The 27101-nt window shown below is 36.9% G+C and overlaps 1 protein-coding gene across 1 annotated transcript; it reads right to left on the bottom strand.

Moving 5' to 3' along the window:
• Positions 1 to 866: 866 nt before the first annotated feature.
• TTC8 (tetratricopeptide repeat domain 8) lies at positions 867 to 26298 on the bottom strand. The gene is made up of 11 exons (XM_084270558.1): positions 26232 to 26298; positions 24416 to 24505; positions 20752 to 20796; positions 14721 to 14806; positions 12784 to 12871; positions 9162 to 9272; positions 7193 to 7332; positions 5767 to 5941; positions 4325 to 4447; positions 3130 to 3213; positions 867 to 1556 (listed from the first exon to the last, which is right to left on the bottom strand). The coding sequence occupies exons 2-11, from the start codon at positions 24497 to 24499 to the stop codon at positions 1440 to 1442; spliced, it is 1053 nt and encodes a 350-aa protein (XP_084126684.1). The 5' UTR covers positions 24500 to 24505; positions 26232 to 26298; the 3' UTR covers positions 867 to 1439.
• Positions 26299 to 27101: the final 803 nt, after the last annotated feature.

The raw sequence follows: 27101 nt of genomic DNA, 5'->3' as shown, positions 1-27101 counted from the left end.
AAAGGACATAACTTCCCTATAAATTGTTCCTTTTTAACAAAAAAAAATGAGAATCTTATTTAGGTAATGAAAGTTACTGGTAAGTAAGGTTCTCTCTTAATTAGCTGTGACAAATTTCTAACAATATAAAGATCAATGTGAAAAAAAAAATCCATTAAAGATTTGGCATCTGTTCAGTCCATAATGCTTTTGTATTTCACCAAATGATGTGATACCAGTTAAGGACAGTGTTTCTACCAGTCACCTACAGACTCCTCTGTGGGCAGGGCCCATGGGTACACTTCTCCAGTCTCCTCAGGATCTGACCCACTGGCTACCACAGTCATACAAAGATGAGGGTGGGGAAGTAACAAGTAGTAAAAAGGAAGATCTAATACTCAAGCATGTTTAGGGTTGCTCCCTAAGATAAGATAATCCCTCAACATATCAGAGAAACATGAAAAGATTTTAAAGGTCTGGTTCCTGATGTGCCATTCCAGAATACCTACCCTTCCCATGGGTAGGAAGGTGAAGTTCAAGTTGGGAAATCATGTAAATTTATCCATTCAGTTAGAACACAAAGATATATGACAGTCCTGCTTTGTTGTTATTCTTGTAGTTAGGATGATCCAAATATTTATTTAGGAACAGTGATTATTTGGTAGCACAGGCAGACACCCAATCAATGCCCTGTTCTCAATTATTAGTACCTAACTCTGCAAGCTCTAAAATATCATTTTCCTTTACAGAGATCAAGAATAAACTCTCTCCTGCTATTTTGTACCAGTTCAGTTTTGTGGAATCTTTCAAAATTCATTAAGATTGCTGACTCTAATTTTCATGGCAATAAGGAGGTAATTTTAACTTACATAACCAAATGAGACAAACCATAGAAAGTGAAATTTATTTAATTCATATAGTACAACAAGAATACAAGAACTTCTGCCTTATGTATGTGTTTTACATTCTTTTTAGGTATTTTAGCTTTAAAACTTGACATTCAATAAAAAAGCATATTATCAAAAGCCAAGTTTGAAGACCAGCTAGCAAGCACTCTTATTCTGTGTTACCTGACAGACTGCCACACAGGGATATTTAAAAATATTTTTTTCTGCAGAAAAGTCAGAAAAAAATCCTTTAAAATGTTTATTAATAATAAACAGAGCCTGACTTGCTCATATACCAAGAAACTATTTCAAAGTTGTCATACTGGCAGTATCTGGCCATTCCTGTAACCTCTCTACGTAGCTCCAACATGAATTCTAGCTGCATTTTAGTAAGTGATGTTTTAAGATGACAGAGAGCAATTAAGACTCTTATACCTTTTCTGCTACTAGTAGTTACACAGGCTTTGCAATGGGAATGCATTAAGTATGCTTTATCTACTTTGAGCTAGTATTTTCAAAAAGCTGTATGGCCCACTCACGCTGGCTGGTTTTACATAATAATAAATATGCTCATCAGAGCATAGCAAAGTGTTGTTTTAACTGTTTGAGGAGCTCTTGTGTATCAACATGGCCTGGAAATGCTGCTTCTGACTTCTGAGCAGCTGTGTAACTCCTCTGAAGGTCTCCAACCTGTAAGAAGAACAGAAACAATTTTGTAAATCCAAGCACTGCAGTACTTGCATCACGTACTCTGCATAGTGCCTTTCTGATGGTTACAAATGTTTAAGCATAGATAGTCCTGAGAGTGAACAAATAAAACAGTCAGCATGGAGGCTTTTGAACATAGGGTTATGTCCTCCTTATATCAAAAGATGTAAGAGACAGACATGTAATTTTAATGGGAAAGATGCTTCAAGAGAGTAACTTTCTATCCCATTCCACCTGACATCTTGGAGAATGGACAAGACGGTACATCACGTCCACTGCTTAAACTGAGGAGGAATAAGAAAATGGAAGACTTGTTTTTAAACTCCACAGAAGTGCTGTTGTGTATACAGGGAAAACACAACCAGTCAGGCCTCTGTAAAAGTCACAACTCCATGTGATTTCCTGCTTCCTCACAGAGAGGCATGGCAGTGTTGGAGAGCTGATATTGCTCCTCTGCTGCTTTTACAAGTATTTTTCCACATTTTTCCCTACTTAGCCATCATTTTTTGGAAGGAGGAAGTGAAGTGGATGTAAGGAGGGTATCTCTGACAGTGGGAACACATTTAGTGAAAGTGATAGTGCCTGGGTGGAAAGAAAGAAGCCATGGAAAGTTTCAGCAGGAGGCCTCTGTTGCCTGTACATCAGTCAACACAGAGCATCAGTGCAGCAAGAACTCTCTGAAGGGGAAGAAACCAGGGTCCTGGCCAGAGAAGTTATGTTTTTTAAACCTCAGCCTTACACTGAGTTAAGGATTGCATTACCACACTGCAGCAGCAGCTAGCTGATCTGGCCACCTGTCTTCTCCCACAACATGTGCCGGATCTTTGTGCAAAGGCTACATAACAAGACATGTGCAACTCGGGATTGACTCCTTAGTCTGTAAGTACAGAATGCAATTCTTCAAAACCTTCTTATGTTTCACATGGAGAGGATACACTTACAAATTAATGGGTTGTTCTCTCCTTGACACATGTACTTTAGTATCAGTAGGAGTTGGGCTGCCCACACACCCTAGACTCATAACAGAATCTTGAAGGTGTAGGCACAAGCAAAGGAGGTTTTTTTTTCTTGTGAGAAATGTAATGGCTTGTACAAGTTCCTCCTTATTGACAACAATAAGGTTGAAAGCTGAAGATCAGGCTTTCCTTTTGAGATCAGCAAGATTATAGGATAAATAAATGATGTTCTTTCTGTAAGTATGATACATCATATGACGCTTCTTAACTTCACATTCCGAAAAAGCCAACAACTGTAAAGACTGTTGATGGAATTAAGTGATTGTTGGGATTGTTAACGGGTTGGTTCATCTTCTGAGTTTTGGGGAAATTACAGTTACTTTATAGCTAGTTGGCCTCACATTCTCAAAAACAAACAACTGAATGACTACTTTTACACACCCAAAGCTGTGTAAAAGTAGTCATTAAAAGGAAAATGTAACTTCAATTTTACTTGAGTTTACACCCTCTGTATTTTTACCTATTTGGAATTCTCAATCATAACAACAAAAATCCAGCTGTCCCACCAAGGCTCAATGTTTAGATTACAACTGCATTACCTTCTCTGAGAGTACTGCAAAATTGAAATGGGGCTCATACATATGAAGTGCTAGAGATGAAGCAGTCTGCAGCAAAGCTCTTGCCTATACAGAGAAAGAAAAACAGATAGTGAAACCTGTGAGGGAGAGTAACAAGAATCTAATGCAATTTCTTTAATTCCTGAAAAAAAAAAAATCACCCTGTGTTTTCCTTTACTAGGCCTTTCCTAAGAAAGCCATCTTCAACTATATGAATTACACCAATAGTACATTTAGGCATGATACGGTTTAACAGCACTGAAATGCCTAAGATCCTTGGTGGAGTTAGAAAAAAAACCGTTGGGACTTCTCAATTAGGTAATTCAGTTCTAAACACTGAACAGAATATATTAACTAAAAGAAGTAATAAAGTCCCACCCCACTGCATTTATTTGTTGTCTCTGACAGCACTATTTTAAGCATCCCTGAAAACCTAAATTTTACTATAAAAATGACAGCTTTCACACTAAAAAAAAACATTAAAATTAACTCTCTTTTTCTGGCTAGCAAAATAGTAACAGTAAAAATTAATGAAAATTAAGTATCACTATATGCATTTTCATGCTGTAAATCCAATACAAAATTAAGGTCAACTTGTGAGTGCTTTTATTAAAAAGCTTAGAACTTCAGGGTAAAAAACCCTGATCTTTCAAAAACAAAAGTATCTATATACTGTTTGGGAAGGCAATTAGGAACTTACTAAATCTGACTACTCTGAGTACATGTAACAGTACTTACGAAAGCACATTGTGAAACTAAGATAAGCAAAGTATCTTCACATTTTTTATTCTTCTGTGTCTATTTTTATTGCCATGATGATCCTAATTTTTAATTATATGTGAGATACAAGAAGAAAATTTTAAAAATAAAGATAAAATCTAAAATAGACAGGAAATAATTGAGTACAATGGAATGGCTTTATAATGATCAGCAATCACAACCTCCATAACTGGGCATAAGTTCCACTTGGTAATTAAATACCTGTAACTTTACAGATTATGAAACTGAAACTAAACTCAAAGCTTATTTGTCACTGGCAATATCCAGTGCTTCGTTCTTCTGCCTGTAATATTAAGCTAGACAGTCTTGTGATGCCTCCACCTCAGGGAAATTACACATTTCTAAGTGCAGAACAGTCAAAAGGAGCACTCCGCTTAGGCTGAGATTCCAGACCAACCTGTTCAATGTGACCTTTTCTCATTTCCAGCACAGCCAGGTTGTTGTAAGCTTCTGCATAGTCGTTGTTGTTGACTAGTGTCAGCTTGAAGCACTGGTAAGCCAGATTCAGGTCTCCTATCCCCTGAAAGTAAGATTGTATTTTAATTTGCGAAAATAAGGAAAACAAAATGCATCAGTTTTGTTGTCTGGAGTATCTTTTCACCCATATGTACTGGGATACAAATTACAATAAAAACAGGCTGATCAGAACCAGATGTGCTTTCTTCCCAGACCCTCTCATTTGCTTCTTATTCTTCCTCCAGACAGAATCGTTTCTCTCCATCACAAACCTCCATGCTCCAACAGATATTCACTTCATCTAATTTAACTTTAAATGGCTAAAGTGTCAGCTAAAGACTGTGCTATCTGCTACTGTCTTTAATGGGGTATGAAAAACAGAGATGTCTCCAGAAGGGAAGTAATCTTGCCTGTCTGTCTCTACATAGATTTTTAAAAATGACATATAAGCCTAATTTTTAGAAGCTAAAAATGAAAGGAGATTCAGTTCTTTGTACGGAGCAGCTGACTAGTCTAACATCCCAGTGTTATGACCAACACTGATACAGCATCAGGTTAAACATTAAAAGTGACAAATGCTGAAAAGTACAGGTATGTGAGTTCAAATTTCAATGTTTGAGGACAGCATAAATTAATGTATTTATCCTAGTTGCAGTAAAATCAAGTCAAACAGTTGAGCTTCTCTGTGACTTAAGTTAAATCATAATCAACATTTGAAGACATGTCACATTAGAAAGCTCTCAAAAAACTTTATTCTGTAACCTTATTCTGGGCATGCAGCCAAATCTAAATCTAACACAACTTCTGGAGGAACATCTGCAAAAATGGGCAATGAATGCAAATCAGTGTAGAAATTTAACAAACTTTATCACACAGTTACAGAATATTTCTACAGCTGCTTGTAAGACAGAGGAATGTGCCTTCTCAGCTATGACAGACACAGTGCTTTAGTGTCTGCTACATGCTGCTGAACACATTTTTATGACAAGAGAACTGGTCTAACACTCCACGTAACACAAAGAACAGCTCAGAGAAAAACACCAAATTCAGGTTTTTTTTCTCAGAATAGCTTGTATTGCAGCAAAGGCCTTCAAGGGCTGGTAGGTGTTGCAAGTTTTTTTAGAAAAAAGGGAAGGTTAAATATGGTGAGGAGGGAGTGTCTTTTAGCACAAGAAAGCCACATGCTGTGAAGATGTAGAAAACTTTCTCCTTTTGCCTCTTCTTCTCTACTGAAGTGGTAATAAACCTTTAATCTGTACTGCACTTCATCCTGTACACTACTGGGTTTCCTATGTCACAGTAGGCCAATGACTCCTGCCTAGATACATTTTTTCCAGTTTTTGTAAAATCATATTTCTTCAGAAAGGGAAAGATATTTCATACCACAGCCACGTGTCCCAAGTTGTACCACACATCTGCTGTCTCCTCCTCATTTTCAGCCAAAAACAGCGCACGTTCAAATGAAGATAGAGTCATATCGTACTGCTGGGCATAGAAGCAACAGAGGCCCAGATTGTTAAAAAGCTGGCAGTTATAAACACCCATCTGCAGGAGTCGTCTAGATTGGAAAAAATAAAGAAATTTAATTTATTTTTTCAGATTAATTTCATATAAGAGTTCTAGTCTAGATGACAAAGTTCTGTCCTCTCTCCCTGTTCTGAGAGGGTCTAATAACCAAGTGTTACAGCCTTCCACTTGGCAAAGTTTTCATGAAGGGCAGTGCTGGGTATTTTTGGTCAGTAGAATCAAAACTGTGCAAAACAATCTTCATGTCAATTACATAACTTGTGTCTTTTTGACTATGCCACATGATCTGACTTTACTGTAAAACAAAGCTGTACACAGACTTTCTCCAGTTCCTCTTTTCAATCCCTCAACCTCAATCAAGCTGTAATTTGTTGCAGTTATTTTTTTGTAACTCTTCAGACTTCAGTTTTTATCTTGATTCCTGTCCTTCAGCACTGCTTTAATCAGTGCTAGTGCATCTAGCATATGAATCTACATTGACCTTACCTGTGAAGCATAACTGAGATTTTTATTGAAATCGATGCTCTTTAATGTGCCTTTTAGGATGGAGATGTTTTATAAAAAAAGACCTGTTTATTAATACTTACAGGAAAACCAGATATGTTAAGAGAGCTAGGGAGAAAGAGGGCTGCTGTCTGCAGCATGACTGTGAGTTTCTGAACCTAAGGCATAAAAGAGCTCAAATCCAACAGAAAGGGCTTCTATTGACTTAATCTGCCCTTAGATTTAAGAATATTAGTCAGGCTCCTCTGTACTCTGACTGCACTGAAACAAAGCAGCAAAGATGCAAGCAGCATCGTTTACCACTATCTTTTTATTGCTATCAGTAAAACATGGGGAAACCCCAACCCACATTTAAGTAAGGGATTTTGTGGTCACAATTGCTTGTGACTTCAAGATGGGAGTTTTTCAAAGACTGCTCTTTTTCAAAGGGCTAAAAAGGAAGTCCACGTGCCTTCTGAATGCAACTGAAGTTCAGAGTAAGGTTCAGTGTTCTCACACTGCTTTGTACTATGAAAGATAATTTCTTGGTTACTAATCAAATACTAACTGTTTGAATAATCTTTGTAGATGCTTCTACATAGTCCACCTATACTTATGACAAGTTTCTCAGGGAGAGATTATCATCACTGGCCGAGAAAATAAGTAAATTGATATGTAAATTTTACAGTGACATTTGTCCAAATGCTCCACCATCCTCCCATGCCAATGTCCTAATGCTCTCCTTTTGCTATCAGCATTACAAAAAACAATTGTTTCCCCTCCCCACAAGTATAGATACCTGTAAAACCGCAGAGCTATCTCAGGCTGGTCTGAATAAAAGTGGTTACTGCCAATGCATGCAATGGCTTCCACGTGAGTGTTGTCTTGTTTTAAGACGTCTTTATAGTACTCTGCAGCTGAGGAGATATTGTTCATTTCCTATACAATTGGGAAAAACAACCCAGATTAATTCTACTTTTTATTACTGTTTTTTATCAGAAAATTTATTAAAATGTCTATCCACTGAGTGCTATTTATTTTGGTTTTTATTTTTCAGAAGAGCTTGGTCAGCAGCTTAGCACATGCACCAGGCATTTGTTACTTTTTGCAGCATGCTCTGTGATACACAGCACCATGCACTCCGTTTTCCAATGTGGTAACATACAGTAGACTTACTTCCCCAGTCAGTATCTCAACTATTTCCAATGCTTTGTAAGTCAACTCATTAATTGGTCTGAACACAAATGAGAACGTAATTGCATATGAAAAATTATCAAATGCTTTTAAAAACAGGAATCATGGATTTATTACAAGAACTTGTACTACCAACAATATGCCAGTTAAGAGAACTATATTGGATAAAAAACCATAACCTTAGATGTATGGTACCTAAAAGAATTAGGCTGAACTCATTGCTGTAAGCAATGTTATACTGTTTCTGAGGAGTCCAAGTCACCAGAGGACTCTGCCTCATAGAAGAAAATAAATTAAAAGATGCCAATCATTTTTCTAATCTAATCACTTTTGTGATTAGAGACATAATTTCTACCTGGGTGCTGTAGATACACTGTATGTGACTAAAGAATAAGCTTTTATTTAACTTCAGCAGTGTATTTAGCTAAGAAAATGTATTCTCTGTGATTAAGGGAAATAACAGTAAAGCAGTCCTTGTAAAAAAAAAAATTAAGCCAAAAAAGGTCTACAACTCTTCTTACTGTCAAAAGGTAGCAACAGAGAGGATTAAGATGCCTGATTAAGACGTCTCCTGCATATGTTCCACTTGTGAGTCTATATAATAAGAATAGCCCCGTGCTGCAGTACAAATCTTTGATAACGAAGCTATAATCCTGCACTCCGGTGTCAGTGCAAAACTAGATCCTGTCAACTATATATTGCTTTTTAATAATCCCTTAAAATTTTATGCAATGTTATGTATGGTTCTGCAAAATAATATCCATATTAAAAACTGTTTAACAATTCAGAAAGAAAAGCTTCCTAAAATTATGCAGCAGTTTTCTTCCTTGCTGAAGGACAAAAAGGATTTAATATGAAAATGGATTAATGCTTACGGGTTAGATGAGAATGATGAGAACAGGAAAGAATGCCAAGTATGAATGTAGACCAAAAAAACCCCTAAACCCATGACTTTGTTTAAAACATTCATTCTGGAATACCATCATAACTAACTTTCAATGACAAACAATATGAAGTCCACTGTCTGACACAGTGGACACACTTGTAAAATACAAAATAGATGGTTACCAAGATAAAATGAATCTACTTTAAACGTAATCCTACTTATAGTAGCATCTACTTCCTAAACCAAGAAACATTCACATTCCAACTGCTTTCACTAGCTTAAGAAACTTACAGTAACACACAGGGCAAATAGAGACAATGTTGACAAGTAGACTGTTTTGCTGGTCAATCCTGCTAGCAGGCTCCTGGTGACCTGAGCAGTTTTAGTATGATGAAACTTATACAAACTGTAGACAACATCTGGACCACTTAGCATGGACTTGCTTCTGTGTGTCAAGGGCAAACAGGATCTCAGTAGTGTGATTAACCATTTAACCAAAGAAGCCTGCCAGGCTCTCCTGACATTTCTTTGCTATCTTTGGGCAATGTTACCTGTTTTGCATTGGTGACACTGAAAATCAGCATAGTTCATTTCTGATGACCTTACAGTTATATGCAGCTGTCAGCACTTTTTCCTTATTCCAGCAGTTAACCCTGGCCACAGTCAGGATTGCACGGTGGGTTCATACCTCGTAGATTCTGGCAATTCCACAAATAAGTGTCACTTCCCCAGGAAATCGCTCCAACCCTTGCTTGAAAAGGTTCAAAGCCGTTACAGGCTGATCCAAGCGCAAATACACCTAAGCAAACAAAAGCTGTATATAAATGTCAAATGCCTGACTTCTGTAGTTGCACTGCTGTGGAACAGGGGAGATAAATGAAAGGGATGACACCTCTCCTTATGCAGTAAACTATTAGCTGAGATGGTGAATATTGGGAAAATAATGGAATGAATACTGAATAAATCTCTGTAATGAAGATAAAATAGGGTCATTAAGATAATTAGATTTGCATGCATACCATCTAGACATTATTAATTCATCTGGACATTATTAATAAACCAAATAAGTATCTTGTTATTTATTATCATATCAAAATACTTCGATACTGAGGTGATGGTATCACCTTGACTATTTTCCTGTTTAATATATTTTTAAAAACTTATGTTCAGGCTTGAAAGAATTGGATCTTCAGGTTGATAGTGCTGAAATACTTTACTTAGTCAAGTCAGACTGCATTGCACAGAGCAGTGACACTTTCAAATTTCCTTCCTGCTCTTCCACCCCTCCCTGTCACAAACAGTAAAAGTCCAGAACAGTATCTACATGATTTTGCCTTCTGTGTTGATGACAACAATGTGTGATGTGGATAATGTTGTGTGAGAATTGGATAGAGGACATCATCCTGTGGATAAAGACCACCTCTGCGGCTGTCAGACAACTGTGAAGTCCTCCTGTTGTGGGGTATGGTAAGTACAGCTACAGCAAAGGAAAAAAACACCCCACCCAAACACCTGCTTTGGGAAACTATATGGCTAGAGTGATTAATCTGTCTCCCACTGAGTGGAAAAGTTGGGGAAATGTTATGTTAAATAGTGCTAACACTTGATAGGACTAAAAAAGGGAAAGAATGTGACTGGTAATTAGACACAAGCATTTTGTGATGCAAGGTATGAAAAATATACATGTTAACCAAGCACATTTTCTGCTTCAGCTTCATGGACTTGAGAGTGCCAACAATCAAAATGGTAGTTAAGGTCCTAAGTTCTTTACTTGCTTCCCTATAGGTGTGTACTGCTGTAGACACTTGCAAAGAATTCTTTCCTATGCGCACTCAAGTGATATTCTGAATTGTTGAAGAGCTGTTGACTGTGAGTGCTTTCCTAGTAAAGGGACTACTGTTTCAAATTGATCACTGGCAAAAAGAAAACAAGACAGGCAATTTTGCTAATGTCACTTGTGTTCCCTGCATTAAGCTAGAAAATTAATTCCTTCTTGTGAAAAGTAATAAAAGAGCAAGGGGGTTGTTTTTTTTTTTTAAGGGGGTGGGGTGGTTATTTGTAGAGTGGCACTGCACTAATGACACCATCAATGAATGCTTTAAATCAACAGTTTATTCCTAATGCACTGTATCTGGGCATGTTGCTGTATCTAAAACAGACTTCAAGTCATTTTCTATAGCTTTTCATTTTAAAACCATGCAGCTGTTTCTGATGAGTTTTACTTAAAGTTTAAAATTCAACACAGATGTAACTGTCTCTGTTGTGACTGTCATGCTCCCTACTTTCTTCCAGCAACAATTTTCTACACCTAAATTACTCTCTAAATACTTTCAGCAGAAAGTACACAGATGAAAGGGAATACATTATAGCTAAGTATGACTTCTTAATTAAGAAGAACCTTGTCTGGGTGTTTTACTCCTAACTATCACCTATGTGAGTGACTTGTACAATATATCCTAAGTGTGTGCAGCAAGCCAGTGAGCACCACCATACGTACAAATAATTTCATGTTTTGTTTGAACTAAGCAAAAATTTCAGTTAGCTGGGGCTTTTACTTTGTTTGCTTGCTTGTTTTTATGACTTCATTTAGCCACGAAGCACAGATGGTTTTGTATTCTTTGGGCAAACACCGTAAAAAATAGAGGATGGGAAACTCCACTAGATCTGTTAGTTTTTTATCTTTTTATGCCTGTTGATGAGGTATGTTTTCTGAGCATTATGATTCAAGCCTACTCTATTCCTTCATCTGAAGGTGCCTTCCAAAGATTCACTTGCTACAGATCCTCCGTGCCAGTATTACACTAAGGTAACACACCACAGTACATAATCTAGTGGCATTACCACACTGTCCAGCATTGCTGCAGACTACACAGCTGCTGGTAAAAACATCCCACATATCATGAAATACTTGTAACTTCTCAGCAGCCCTGACTTCATTAAAGACTTCTTTTTGGTTTTCATTTGGTCTTTTATCTTTTCATAAATTACATTTCAAGAGACAGTTAGCTTTGAGGAAAATATTTAAAAAAAAGCCCACAAATAGCTGTTGAAATAATGAATATAAACAAAACTAATTCTTACTGTAGTATTGGTCTGTTTGCACAGAACTTGATGCAATCCAATTATCTTTTTAATGGCTGTTTAACATGTCTTGTCTTTTCAGTACTGTCAGACAGAGCTGTACCTCAGTGCCCTACTCTACTGCCTGTCCACCCACAGTCACTAAATCATATTGTGCTGTGCTTTATACTTGAGTGAGCTGGTCTATGGAGTGGGAGGTGGAAGTTCAAATGCAGCTTCTGTTTGAGCTAGTAAAGATGGGGGGAGGAGGGGATGCATAACTCCCATAATGAATCACTGTTTACTAATCCAATTACTCTGCCAGTTTAATCACTCTGTGTAGCTCATGTGTTCTGCAGAATGACTCCTGGTAGCGACAGAGATCTGAAATTACTAATCTCAATTGAGGAAACTATCTCCAGCTGCTGTATTGAATAAAAAGTCTCCACAGAGCAATAATGATCATTCAAATACAATACAGAACTTGCTCAAGAAATGTAAAGATAAAGCAAGTAACATAATATGAAAATCTGAATTATCCACCAATAGTGACGATTTATGGACAGACCAGTAACATCTGGCTTAAAGGGAGCTGATTCTGACTTTCTAGGACAAGAGGAAGAAAAAAACAGTTTTAGTTTCTCGCTGGCCACGTTTTCCTGAATGTCTTGAAGAATGTTTCAAGTATGATGTGCACCCTGGTAAATAAGTAATTCTTAGGCTTAGCTGTAGCACTTGGTTTTTTTTAAAAGCTTTTAATGCCTTTATTTTGACAGAACATTCTCTCTTTCAAGGTCTCTGCTTGCTTTCTTTAAGCTCACTTTGTTTCAATTTTGCTTTCGAAACTAGGATTTTGAGCTTCACTCTTCACTTCTGATTTATTGCATTAGTTTTCTTAGTTTCCTAGGAGACCATAAATAGCTACATTGGTCTTCTTGATGGAACTCCAGTAATTCTTTAGCTCTATATTCATCACTGGAGTCTAGAGTAAACAATACAGTAACATAGTAGGGGGCTTTGGGAGGGTTGTTTTGGGTTGGTTTGGTTTTTTTGAGATCTGGAATCTCCAAAATCTTTTTGCAAACTATAGATTTCAATTTCAACTGTTAGCAAGTATTGCCTCAGGTCTATATGGAGATCACATGCTATTAAACTTAATGGTTTATCAAAGGTCAATACTCAGTTATTCTGGTGTATGGACTTCTCAGGGATAGTCTGGAATCTCACTTCATTCTTTAACAACGACTTACTTTTGCCAAATACAAGACCGTATCAACCATGTCCTGTTGCTTGAGAGCTGACTTAAATTGTTTTTCAGCTTCACGATATAATCCTAACCTAGAGAGACAATAGATATAGATATGTTGTTTGGTTTCAATTAAAAAGAGCTTATTCAATAATGCAGTGCATACTAAACCAAACTTAAACTGCCTAGGAGCATACTTTAAGGTGCTAAATTTGTGTGCATGTTAAGAAAACCCATGCTGTTACATATATTAAGATTACAAAGACAACGATACGAAAGCATGAAAAAGGTAAATTAATGAAATTTGCCCCCCTTTTGTACATGCACCCTTCTGGTACTAACTTAATAATGATGCACGCATTCTCATAGGCCTCCTTCCAGAATGGAGACTAGAAAATGTGCAACTGAAGTCATGCTTCAAGCTCGACTGATATGGCTTTGGAGCAGCGTCCTCACTCGTGGCAAAGATCACATACACACTCTCCATTGTGAAGTTCAGGGAGTGCTTAATCATCTATAAACTACCTTCTCCTATAGGAAGCAGTGAAACTTCCATTGTTGATATTAAAAAACTTTAACTGTGTGTTGAAAACATGCAGCACTGTAAGAGGCACCATGGCTTAAGACTATCCAAGCAGATCACCAGTGAGGTGTCTGTATATGACACATGAACTTCAAAGAAGTCTGCTTCATCTCAGAAGCATTTGTTTTGCAGTATTGTAATAAAAAACTTTGCAGTAATCTGCACATGATATACAGACTACAAAATTAACAGGACTGTACCATTCAACACCAGCAAAAAGGTACTTTCTCATATGCAAATTGCCTTTTCTTTCCTTCAGCCAAAGAGCACATAAACTTGAAGTAGAAAAACAAAACACAGCCAGAACAAGCCAACCAAAACACACACACACAGCTAGTGGAGATATAAGATAAATTTGGATCCTAGAAGTACATGTGCCTGTTCTGTAACACTATTCATAAAAATCCTGAAAGTGATGAATGACATCTATGCTCAAAAAAACCCCCAACAAAACCACAGTCTAATTTTCTAAGGAATGTCAAATAAAGGTTAAGGATAGTGAAGAATTTCATTAGTTCAGGCACCTCAAGAGAAGCAACAGTTACAAGCCATGAAATTTTAAAGGGCTGCTTTGTATTATCAGCCTGTTCATACAGGAATTGTTTATAGAATTGTAAAGACAACAGATGATGCTTCAGGTTTTTAACAACCAATAGGGTATCTATATGTTTTACATTCATGGGACAAACACAATGTAAAGAATGAAAGGGGAGCTGCCTCAGTACTTATTTGCATTAGGGGAAGCAGGGTTGTATCAGGAGGAGTTTCGCTTGATTTGGTAGAACTGGCTGTTAAAGTCATAGATCCTGAGGAACCACTGTAAACTCCTTGAAGAAGCTCCCCTCCACACTGCTGCCACTCTTCCCTCAGAGAGTCATATTGTTGTTTGAGAACAGGCTGCCAGCCCTGAGGTATCTTTGGAATTGGTACTTCTTGGGCAATGTGCCTCTGGCAGAACAGGCCTAACATGAACACTCCATTTTTTATTATTTCATCAATCTGAAGCCCTCACTGACAAGTGAATTCTCAACCTAATATTGTAATACTCATTTTGTGTCATCTGTTCTAACTATAGTTATTTGCATTTATTTACTGGTTTTTCAAACTTTGAAACACATTAACAAATGTGAAGATGCAACTAAATCAGTTACTTAAAATTACCCTATGTTCATGCCTTTACCTCAAGCAGTTGAACATAACCTCCATGTATATTCAAGGAGATTTAACTGTAAGCACGGCTCTTTCCAACTCAATACTTACTGAACTATTTCCCTGTGCTCAGTATTGTGTAATACACCCAGCATCTCAGGTCTTACACTCATACACACTGATTACTGAGGAAATGAACTGCAGCTTACCTGTAGTAGCACTTCCCAATTTGGACTTTCCACCACCAGTCCTTGAATTGTGCATGCTCAGTGGCAAGGGCTGCCAGATCTAGAGCCTTCCAAAACAAAACCATCATAATAACATTAATTATTTAATCATCATAACCTTCAATGTTTACACAAAGAAAAAGAACATGAAGTGAATGATCTAAAGATTTCTGTATTGACAAAATTTTGGTCAAAAGGTCATTGCTAATATCAGGCTGCCTCCACTTCTGGGAACTCTCAGATGTATACAATAAAAAATACTTCTTCCTTTAAAAAGTCTGTAACACAATTATTATATATCAGAGAGGAAAAGTAGATGAATATTCTAAGATATGGCTACTGAAGAGGGTGACAGTCTAAAATCTCTATTATCTGGTATACTGGAAAATTAAGTATGCTAATCAGTGTGCTACCATCAGCCACCACAGTGAGAATCTATGGCTTTTCATGTTTTAGCAATTATTTCAACAGCAATGAAGAAATAGATAGATGTGTTCTGTATGAAAACCTACCAAAGAAGCAAACGGTATTACTTTCGTCAAACTCCATTTTGTCCCAGAACTTACCAAAGCCATACTATGTTTGTTACTTATATTTAAGGGATATCATCAGAAGTGAGTCTAAAAAGCCTTAATGCAGAAATTTTATAATAAAGAACTTTTTCTTCATTTTCACAAACATTTGTCAGACCACAGAAATCAGAAACTAGCCATCTATTAGGAGCAATATGGAAAAATTCTGTGTACCAACCACCCAGTAGCAGAGGAACCATTAATTTCCATGAAAAAAATCATCTAAATACTTGAAATACAAGAAAGAACCTAATTTAGAGACATCTGTCTCTGAGTTTGATTCCTGTTCTTCCTGCTGGCAAAATGAGGCTGTAACTAATCAATGGCTGTAGATTTGAGGTAGCACAGCAGAGGCTAAGGAGCTGCATTGATGCTGCCATCAAAGAGAAAGTGACAGTTGTCATTCCCTGCCTCTGTGACAGGAGAGAGAAAACAAGTTTACAACTCTGAAGTCACTCTTTCTTCCAGCTGGGTGGAATCCATGAAGACCTCAGACAGCTCTTATCTCAGTTGCCCTTTGTTTCTTAATGGCTTTGCAAACAGCACAAGAGGGCTCTCAGGCACTACCACTGCAATAGGGGACACAGCTTCCCCCAAGACAGAAATGATTGGTTTCCCTTCCAGACAAATACTTTCTTTCATTTGAAGGTACATAAGCTATTTTGTCCCAGTACTGGGAAAATTTGGGAAAGTAGTTGCTGTTAAAACATGGGTTCCTTTTATTGCATTTACAAATGTATCAATAACACCTGTGTCTGCCAAACTCCTGCTTCAAATGCAGCCTGAGCAGCCACTTAAAATAAGTAAGGCTCATACCCCAAATAACTTGCTTCCAAGAGCTTTCCTTAAAGTGCTCTGATGACAAGTATTCAAGAAGAAAGGCTGAATTTCAGAAAACAATCCTTCCTGTAGCTACACATTCATCTTTCTTTCTAGTACCCTAATGATTTCTGATAACTATTTTATGCAAGGCTAACAATTCTGCCCGCTGTTGGGAGGTGGGAACTAAGACTGCTTCAGGCTTTGTAGACACCAACATCAGCAGTTCATCTGTCGGTGCAGATCCTGCACTCTTCCTGGGATCTTCTTCCTAACAACAAGGCACAAAGCATAACATCATGTTGAAGTTATTTTCTGAACTCAAAACCTGTCTTTATACATTCCTATTAAGGAAGTAGGAAAGGAACGGGAAAATCCTGATACTTCAGAAATGATCACAAAAACTTTAATCCAACGCTGCAAATTTTAATGTTTCTAGAAAGTGTTTGCCTGAAAAAATTTCATGCATATCAATGGCAGCTTTTTGCATGGTAGTAGTTAAGACTTTCTTCTGGTATTACATTTTGAGAGTGCAGCCTTTGAAATGTTAGTAAATTGACTAAAATACAATTTTAAAAGTCAAAGCCTTCACCTTGGCCTGTCAATACTAACTGCTAGCACATTTCAATTTCAGTTTCCTGAAAACTTTTTATTTTAATTGCACGCTTTGGGTACAAATCGATGTTCAATCTGCTCAGCATGTTAATTTCTAACCAATCTATAGTAGTCGTAGTAGCTTGTACTGCACTCCTGAGCATTGCTTAATGTTGGTGCTGCCATATGACCAACTAAAAGGGAAAACCAGCATGGATTATAGATTGGCAGATACTGGTATGGCTTTTTAAGGATGTCTGCTTCTAATGCACATATCAGAAAAAAGCCCAGAGTGATCATCCCAGAAGCTTTAATAAGCTTTAGGCTATAAGTCATCATCTGGAAATTCTGGTCAGCTGAAACTGTTACTCCATAGAGCACTTTGCATTGTTACTTATGTATGCAGGAGTCCACTTCAATAGCAGTCTTAGCTGTGGGAAGTCTTTCAGAACAAGTTTGTTTTACACTCAGTTCTTATATTTGTGCAAATAAAAATAATATCCCTCCCTAAATACTTCGTGAGTTTTCTGTAAAAAAAAAAAAAACAAACCAAAACCACAAACCTTCTTCCTTAAGGAATGAATCAGAACTGTTTTAAAAAGAGCAGATTCCAAACTGGAGCCATATATAGTGTGATTTTGAGATTCTTTTTTTTACCATCACTTTCCTTAGCTAAACTGTTTTATAACTAAGATTTCCACATTGTCTACCAGCTGTAACTCAAGAGTAAAACAGCTTGTAATGCTGTGGTAATTTATCAATATATCATAAAACTAAATTGGTAAACATATATTTGTTTGAAATTCAGTAATTTCAGACATGGTATTGTGTGCAACAAGAAATTAGAGAGATAGAAGTGACAGCAAGCATCTGAAGTCTTACTTGTGGACAAATCAACACAGAGTAGTCCATAAGATAACTGAATAAATAACATCAGCCATAGTCAATTTAACACAATTTCTTTTGGTGTCTTCCGGATTTCTATAGTTTATGAATCCAACGTAATTCTGTTATAAACAAATTTCTATCAGAGAGTATGAAGAAGAACTAAGGAAATACCAGAGGTCAGGACTTCTGGCCCCAGGTATATATTGTACACTCATTGCTCTTCCTCAGAACAAAGTGCCATGCCATCAGTACCCACCTCTGAATAATGGCAGAGATGATGTCTCAGGCTACTGCTGAAAAAAAAGTAGCAGCTAAATTACTTCCAGACAAGTCTTTCATACTGCCCTTCTCTTACTGCATTTAGCGCATAAGATGGCTTTCAACAATAGCTCAAGGTGTACAGAAACTCAGTAATTAAGTATATGTGTTCAAAAGGAAACAAGTCAGGAACAATAATGGATAGGGTAATATGAATTTCTTCAGAGAAGCGTTTATTTTTTCATTGAATAAGATGAAAGAGTTCTGAATACATTTTCAAGTGCTGAAAAAGCTCAGTGCTTCTCTCCTTGCATCCCCATGTTTCTGATAACTGACAGATTACAGATGTATTTACTTTTAATTTGAACCAAGTTCCTAGCATTATTTGTCAGTTAAATGCACACTGATTAATTACATTTCTCAACTGAAATTGCCATGGCTTGCTTTTTTTTTTCCTACATAGGAGCTGAATACTAAAGAGAAGATACATAATAAAACTGCTTTTGCTTCTTAAATAAGAATACAGTTGAGAACAGTACAGACTGTTCTGGATCAGCACAGTGACAAAGGAAGGATATCAGCACTACTACTTCTGTGTTTTATTTGCAAATCTGCAGGAACTGTTCTTCCGACTCTACCCATGCAGAAAGTTCACAACTAGAGGCTTTTTCATTCTATGAAGTCACAAACCCAAGCCCATTTCCCAGGCTTCAAAGTCCTCCAGGCTCTCTCATCATACCTCATGCAGACAAGCGTACTTGGTTTGCTTGTTTTTTAAAGAATGTGCAACATCACACAGCTGCAGGAAATAGAGATGCAAGAGATATCTAATGGCTGATCAAGCAAGATCCAGATCAGCTTTTAAACCCCTAACATATATGCTGTTTCTCTGCTGCACCTTAAGTGACCAAATTCTTTGAGGGAGATGCAAGTATATGAATTAGTGAAATACATTTGTAGGAGATGGGAATAAATGCTGTTGTATCTTAGTTAAAGCTACAGTATTTCTTTTTCTGTTTAAGAAAAATTAATGCAGATGAGGTTCAAAAGGAAGGAAGGATAGTTTGGAGAATAGAATTATATTGGAAATGGTGTAGAACTGCAGAAGAGAAGATGAATGAAAGCAAATGAGAGAAAAACCGAACAGTTAAAATCATCTCTTCAGAGATACACATCACATTATAAAGACACCTTGTACTGTGAAGTATGACATAACATTTCTTCCTACAAGATGCTATCATTGACCAAACATGTTGATCTCCCTCTTATTACACAATAAACAGTGGTGACCAAGCCAACGCGTCTTTGAATGGCTACGGTGCATAAAAAAAGAATAGGCAAAACTTTTCCTGCAAGACAGTGCTCTGGGATTCTCATGAAGGATTTCAAAACACATGCACTACAGTGTAAAAACAAACATAAATTTGTTGTGGAGTGTCTCGAAAATTCATTGCAGTATGTGCAATCATCTGTTTAGCCTAGGGATCCTGCATGTCCTTAAAGTGCAGGTCACAGGCACATGTGGCATCTTGTCAAGTGACCCTTTTATACTTAGTGAACCAAGTTCTCAGTAAAAAACAGTATTAAGTATTAGTGTCATAAAACCCAGGCACATTCTTCCTGTTCAGAATCAGAATATGTAAATGTTAATTGCTATTGCTTTCTGACATCTCTAACACTTGCACTTACTGTTTCAACCATATTTTGGATTAGTAGTTTATTGCAATTCAATCCTCTTAAAGAATGCTATGCAGTAAATTGACAGTGTACATCACTTGTTACTAGAAAAAAAGGCTTCATATAGCAGTACATTTGGAAATGATTCTGATCTATGTCAACAAGAACAAAATAATTTTGTGTGTTACTGATTAATTGGAGAGTTTAACTTCAGGTCTAATCACACAGCAGATCTAATCACACACCAGTTCACAGTATTGCAGGAAATTCAGTAACTGTATGGTAAGATATGCATTATTGACACAAACCACTTTCAAACAAACTTCATGCAGAATTTTGGGTCCATTTTTACTGGGTGCACATATCTGACAGAGTAATGAAATATTTTGACATTTAATTCATTGAACAAATTATTTCCCTGAGTGAACTACCAAAAAAGTTCTCCAGCCTTTATCTATTTCTGAAAGTAGGTACTCAAACTTGATCTTAGTCATTCAATGAAGAACCACAGAAGAAAAAAATTTGGACAAGAGGAAAACTAATTTTTAGAAAGCTTCTGGAGAATAAATGTTACAGACAACCATATGGTCAATATCATCTTTCTTTTGAAGCCACAAAACACCTCAACACTATGGAGTTACATTTCTAGAAGAAGCATCCAAAGTGCTATTATTTTTTTATTTTTCTGCAGTTTCATCAAATACCTTTACTTCCTATTCACCCAAATGCATAAACAATCATCTCAGTAGTTTAAAGTGTCAAATGACATTCATTTTAATCACTATTTTGTCAGATATTTTCACCTTAACAGACGGCTTTCAACTGATTGCTTACTCTCAAGCCTCAGGAACTCTGAACTTTCCAGGCAGTAAAACTACCTGATGTGCAGTTTCAGCTACTGCTCAGGCTTCAGTAAATTCTGTTAACATGGAATCACTAGATACAGGGATCTTATGTTGACAGATGACAAATCTAGTTTTAAGCATTAGAATGTTTTGCTTCTCATAAAAAGAAAGCAATGATATCTTGGTATTTACATTTATACCTGATTATCACTCTTATAAGACAGGATTTCTCTTGAACATATTTTAATGCTTCGCTTCTGTACTCTGATGTAATGTACTACATGGATCTTTAGTTTAGCAGAATACTGACAGAAATAACAAAGCAATTAATAACAAGTGAAAACAGAACATATGACTTACGTTTTTTACATCGTTTTCATGGTGAAAAATATATTCAAACAATGCCTGTAAGAAGAATATTGAAAACACTGTCACAGTTGAAGATTAAAATGGATATTATTATTTTACAGGAATACAAAACTTAGATTTATGTTAGGCAGAACTTAATTATTTGTGAAAGGAATCACATTCACACATCACAATTGCTGACATTTAAATTTAATTAAGTCTTGAATTGACAAAAACTATACACGAGCTAAATTGTCATTACAGGGAAGCATTGTTACTGTTCATTTGTAGTAAGAGATTAGTGGAATTGCCTCTTATCTTTGGCCCTTAAAGTCACTGAAAAAACAAAAAGGCAGCTGTAATTTTAAAGTGAATGTAGATTTGTAAGCCTCATACTGTTTTCATGACTTTTTAACTGTAAAATCAACAAATGATCAAACAAAGACTTTTTTGCAATATATAGTTAGGTGCTTACGAAGTGCAAAGTCTACTTAAATTAAGCATAGGTTTATTAAGGATGTAAACTGAGCAAATTTTGCCTCAGGGACAGAAATTTCTAAACCCTGCAGAAATCTGGGATCTGTAAAGGAAGAACTTCTTTTTTATTTGTAAATGATAAATGCTAACAATATTGTGCTTCTGCTCCTCAAACAAACCATCATAATAATAATAAAACCTAAATAAGTAACATGCATCAGCTGTGCTGTGGTTACTGCTCATAAGCCCACAACAATTGGACAGCAATATTACTGTATCTTTTATTTGCTCATACTGCCTTGTGTCTGTTCTGCACTATAGCATAGAAGTGTATTTAACAGGTAATGGGGTAGCATTTTAAGTGAATAAAAGGATGTTGAAAGAAATTAGGTAACTAAATGGAGACCAGAAGCCTTTGTTCCCAGAAACGTAGCATGGGTGGTAGTAACACAAAGTTCAAGTGAGTTGAACCTTGACCTTTTTCTGTATCCAAATCCAAATTGTTTCAAAAAGACAGCACACTTCTACATTCTTATTATTAATTATAAAAAACTACAAGAAAATATTTCCCCATGAGGAAAGAAATAAAGGACGAGACTGCAATCTTCTAAGGGTTTCCAGGACTTCTGCCAGTTTTTCTTAGACAAAATTCTTAAAGTTTTACCATAAAGAAACTAGAGAATTAGGAATGAATTATCATGTCTGGTAAGGGAAGTAAACCACAACCTACTTTTCTACTTTTGGTCAGAAAAGACTCTGAACAGATGATAAAAAGACATTAAAAATTATAAATAAAACCACATTCATAGGGAGATTAGAATAGGTGGATAATAAAAGAATACAAAATAAAGAAGCAGCAGAACACTTTCTCCTCTAGTTTATTAACAGGGAAGTACTCAGTAAAAGTGAGTAAATCTGAAGTGAAAAAAGACATTTTCTTGCATGGCTGGCATGAAGAACTTACTGCTGCTGACCTTCAAAAAGATTTAAATGACTGAACATTCACCTGGATAAAAATATCTAGAGTTATCTTAATCACTCCAGTAAAAATCCACAAGATAAAAAAAAGATAAAACTTCCTGTTTCTGGCTTAAACCAATTGCTGACTGAGATTTATCAGAGGCTTTCTCTGCTGACAGGTGATACCTCCTATGTCTACTATGGGGTTTCCTGCAGTAGTCCTTAACATGTCTGATGCCAGTCAGAGACACATTATAGGACCTAATCAACAAATAAAAAGATAGATAATCTAACTTAAAAAATGATGCAATGAATATTCTATGCAAACACATAAGGAAGAAGTATAAAGGAGGACTACATACTAACATGAATACACAGGCTAATTATGTGAATTTAATACCTACAAGATTTATCATCTTTTTGCACCTGGGAGAAGTGACAGCTCAAAGAGTTTTAGAACTTAAATCCATGGTTCTTAACACAGAATATAGTCTGCAGTCTCACCTCCTACTTTGGCTTTAGCCTTAATGCTGTCTTGTTTAAAAAAAAAAATTTATAAATCCAAGTAGCTCCAAATTTAAACTTAGATCTTGCATTCTGTGTGAACTGTTAATGTCATAATGTATTAGCTTGATAATACTGACAAGTACACTCACTGCCTATGGATGTTTCTATGACTGTTGCTCTACATTTTTTGGCTTAAGCCTCTTTTCATATAAAACTGAAAGAAGACAGAGCTACCCCACTGTCCCAGAGAACGGTAATTACAAAAGAAAACTGTTAAAAATATTTATGTTTCTCATCCTGAGAATTCTTTGTGAGAATAAATATTTTATCTGAAAGCTAATTTTCCTACTTAAATAGTACATAGAGTAACCAAACACAATTAAAAGCTAGAAGTCTTCAAGCAGAACAACTAATTCTAGTTTCCCGTGTATGTGTTTCGTGTTTCTTGATCCTTCCTTCTCCCTATTTTACAGACTGTAATGGATTTAGAATTACAGACAAAAGTGGACATAATTGGACAAAAGGCCTTTTTTTTCAGAACTGATACAGAACTGACTCATAACTGCCCTCAGATTTGGTAATCTTGAATTATCTTGTGATACTAAAACTGACTATAATACCTATTCTTCTGCCTAGTTTGGTTAAGAGGCAAAGGGAGAGGTCTAAGGATCTGATGAAGAACACAATGCAATCACACAGAATTTATTTCTTTTGAAAACCATGTTAAAAACAATGCCCTACAACAGTTTAGATCAGGTTTTAAAAAGCAAAGGAATTTGCTAATTAAACAATTATTAAATTACTAGATAAAGTTTTGGACTGGAGGAACTAATACAGACACAGATTATTAGGTGCTGCTAATCTAAGCCTGTTCACCACTACATTGCTCAGAACAGACTGAATACACAGGGGTTCTTTCAACTCCAGGTTGCTAGTCAAATATAGCTCCTGAGACACTCACTGTCTGATAGTCATTTGATACCTTGTGCAAAACGAGTTGTTGGCCTCAGTTGTTTTTCATGAGCGAAGTATGTACAGAGAACATCTTCATCTATACAACTAACTGTTGTGTTGGAGAAAGATTCAGTTGAAAGGCCACAGAGTGGTAAATTTTTACACAACTTTAGGTCCCTTCCACTCAGAGCTGAAACCTAGAAGTTGGATGGATAACCTGGACAAACCTGTTCTACTGGCAGAGTGTCTCAGTTTCAACGCCTGTCCATCATAACACCCTAACTGAAAATTAACAACACTTTAAAAAAAGACCAAAAAAAGTTTTTATATAAAAATCATTAACTTGTGCCATAAAATCAAAGGGAAAAATGCAAACTATCTGAACATTTTTAGGCCACAATTGCCATCTATTTGTACAGAGAACTGTATTTCTGTGCACTAAGGAGGGTTGTGCTGCTTTTGTTCATCCTGGCTTTTTTGTTCCAGTTGCCCTTCTTCATTCCTATACACACAGGTCAAAATTATTTACCAATGGATAATTTTATTCTATACAAATGTTTTCCCTAGGTATACTCTCCACATAACCTCTTCAGACATATTTTCAAATTCATGTTTGGTAACTACTATCAAAAGACAAGTAACACACTATTTTTCTGAACTTTGTATCTACAACCCAGTTCATTGTACTTTGTATCCCCAATCCCATGTACAGTTACATTAGAATGATGACAGAAAATAAGAAAAAGATATCACAACATCAACCAAAATAGTTACATACCTTTGCCAGTTTGGGTTTTTGCGCATATTTTGCTAAATTCAGTCGAGATAGATTAATGAAAGGGCCATCTGGACTTGTCAGCATTGAAGCCTGAAGGGGAGAATGAAGTTTTTAAGTGGGAAGACTCCCCTACACTTTTCCTGAAAATGTTCAAAATGTTAGTAGTATACAAAAACGAAAAAAAAACACAACAAAAAAAAAACCCAAGTGAAAACAAAACCCAAACAAAGCATTTGCAGATGCATTTCTCTACACAGCAGTACAGACTCTTCTGACTGAATTTAATCTTTTCTGAAAGCCAAAAGTTTGTCCTACTCCCATACAGTCCCTGAAAGAGGCTACAAGGATTTCATTTCAGAAGCACTGTTTTCTTCCCTCTCTCCACTACTGCCATACTGTGCCTAAGAGCATAGCTTAGCCTAACTGCCAGATGGACTGAAGTAGTTGGGATTCATTTAAAAAAAAATCTTTCAGAAGGAAGATCAGTCCAAAGCAGCAATAATGAGAAAATACCACGTTTTGTCACTAACATGTTCATCTGTATTACATACTTGTGCCAACAGCAGGTTATTCATTTTGCCAATAGAACAGGAGGTAACTACTGCATTTTATTTTCCTTATGTTCTGAAAGTTTCATTAAAGTTTATCCCTATTAATTTGGGTGATTCTTACTGTAATACCAATGATGTGGCATATGGCAATTACAGTAGTGATGACACACAGTGGCAGGGTTATTTAGTTTTTAACAACATACAATGTAATTTATTGGCTATTGACACCCAAAATCAAATCCCTTTGACTTTGTAGGGGCTGGGGTAGACGCAGTGCCTGTCACTGTTTTCCCTCAGAGTGCTGCCTAATACAAACCAGCATCAGTAGTTTGTAGATACTGGCCAGGGCCTAGGACAGTGCAGTAAGTTGTGCCTCTTTGGAATAGCCACAGGCTTTTCCTTTCAAATATTCTATCAGTTTGTCAGGGTTGTGTGGTTGTTCAGGAGTGAAGTTCCAAACCATTTGGGGTGAGAAGTTCTCTAAATACCTGCCCATAACCTCCCACATGCCATACCACCCCTGTCTACTCAGCCTTGGGGAAAGTCTCTGGGCAGTATTCTTAAAGCAGTTTTTGTAACCTTAAACAAGACGTGGAACACATTCAGGAGACACAGCAACAACAGCATACTGGCTTGAACACCTCAAGGGTATTCAAAAGTCACAGTGGCTGCTGTAACCAGCCTGAAGGAAAAAGGAGAGGTGAAAAAGCAGGAGAAAGTATCCCCTCCTCCCCCCCATCCTTCCCATATATGGGGTGCAATTATTAATAAATTCTGAGAGATGTCATCTGAGGTACTGGCATGATAAAAATGCCACAAATACCACCTCATGACCAGTGATGTTACCGTATCACAAATCGATAATAACATAAAAGAACATGCCAAGAGGGTGATGACCAATTCAATTTGCTCACTTCCCAGACCCTGACGCCCAGGCCTTCCCCGAGCAGCAACTCCACCTTCTCAACCAGCCTCCCTCATATATGCTCTTGTATGAGGTGCATGACCTCATGATACTGAACAGCCCTTTGGTTAGTTTGGGTCAGCTGTCCTGGCTGTGTCCCCTCCCAGCTTCTTGTGAAAATTAAATATTCTCACCAAAAAACAAGAGACACTCTACTTCAAAAACAATTTAAACAAAACATAAAAAATGCTCACCTCCTCCAAATTTGAGTTTAGATAAAGAAAAGTCAACCTCAATGTCACTGTACCAGACACTATGAGCAAGAAAGCCATCATTCTGAAAGCAGCATCCAACAGCTTACCGTTCCGAGCCTGACACATCTCCCAGAAGCACTAGTAATGGGACGAGCTGTGAGAGCTGTTCGAGGTGTTTTTAAAGCCTGTTCCATAGTACTTGGCCGCCCGCTTTGTGTGCTGGGTCTCACAAATCCTGTAATAGGTCTTCCTGATTGAGTTACTGGCCTGGAGATGTTAAGCACATTATCCTTATGTTGAGTGGTATTTATCAATAGAGAAGTTAAACACATATATGAAGCATTTCATTTTCAGAAGTTAAATTTAGGATTTGCTCGTTTGTAACTAGTTACATTCTTAAAAGATAAACAATCACATACCTAACAGCTGGGCTGGGGCCTGCACCTTGGCTAGTTCCAGGGAGTTTCAAAGATGTCCCCGGTCCTATAAAGTAAGAGCATTTCTCACTTCACATTGAGGTACTATACCCTTATCCAAGGGACTTCAAAAAATGATTGTGTCTTACAATAAACTGGAAATTTCTTTGTTCAACCTGAAGGGCCATAGCACTAGACAGAGAAGACAACACCCAATTACTGCACTGCACTACTGATACATTGTCAGCCACAAGGAATGTGGTTTTCACACTTTTACCCTTTCCGTTCTCTCTCCCATCCCACTTGGGAGGGTGTGAGTGAGCAGCTGTGTGGGACTTAGCTGCTTAATGGGGTTAACAACAATTCTCAGAAACATCCTAAGAGCAACAGATAGTATTGAAGTAAGACAGGATATTGGAACAGTAAGATCATCCTAATTTTAAATAGTTTATTTTCTATATGGGAATAAATAGCACCCAGGCTGTAGTAAGTAAACCAAAATCTTCAGCCACAGGGTAGATGGAGAATGCTATTTCATGTGATGAGACCCAAGTAGGACCC

The sequence above is a fragment of the Gallinula chloropus genome, assembly GCF_964237585.1.
Source record: "Gallinula chloropus genome assembly, chromosome: 14".
In the NCBI taxonomy this organism is placed as follows: domain Eukaryota; kingdom Metazoa; phylum Chordata; class Aves; order Gruiformes; family Rallidae; genus Gallinula; species Gallinula chloropus.
Note: the sequence above shows the minus strand (reverse complement) of the source record. Positions and strands in the feature narration are given on the sequence as shown.

Excerpts from the sequence above, each read along its gene's own strand:
- TTC8 (XM_084270558.1), bottom strand. The coding sequence starts at position 24,499 with ATGCTGACAAGTCCAGATGGCCCTTTCATTAATCTATCTCGACTGAAT. Across the intron at positions 9,273-12,783 it reads CGGTCTTGTATTTGGCAAAA|GTGTATTTGCGCTTGGATCA; the intron begins GTAAGTCGTTGT and ends TTGTTTGCTTAG. Across the intron at positions 4,448-5,766 it reads ACTTGGGACACGTGGCTGTG|GGGATAGGAGACCTGAATCT; the intron begins GTATGAAATATC and ends TCTTACTTTCAG.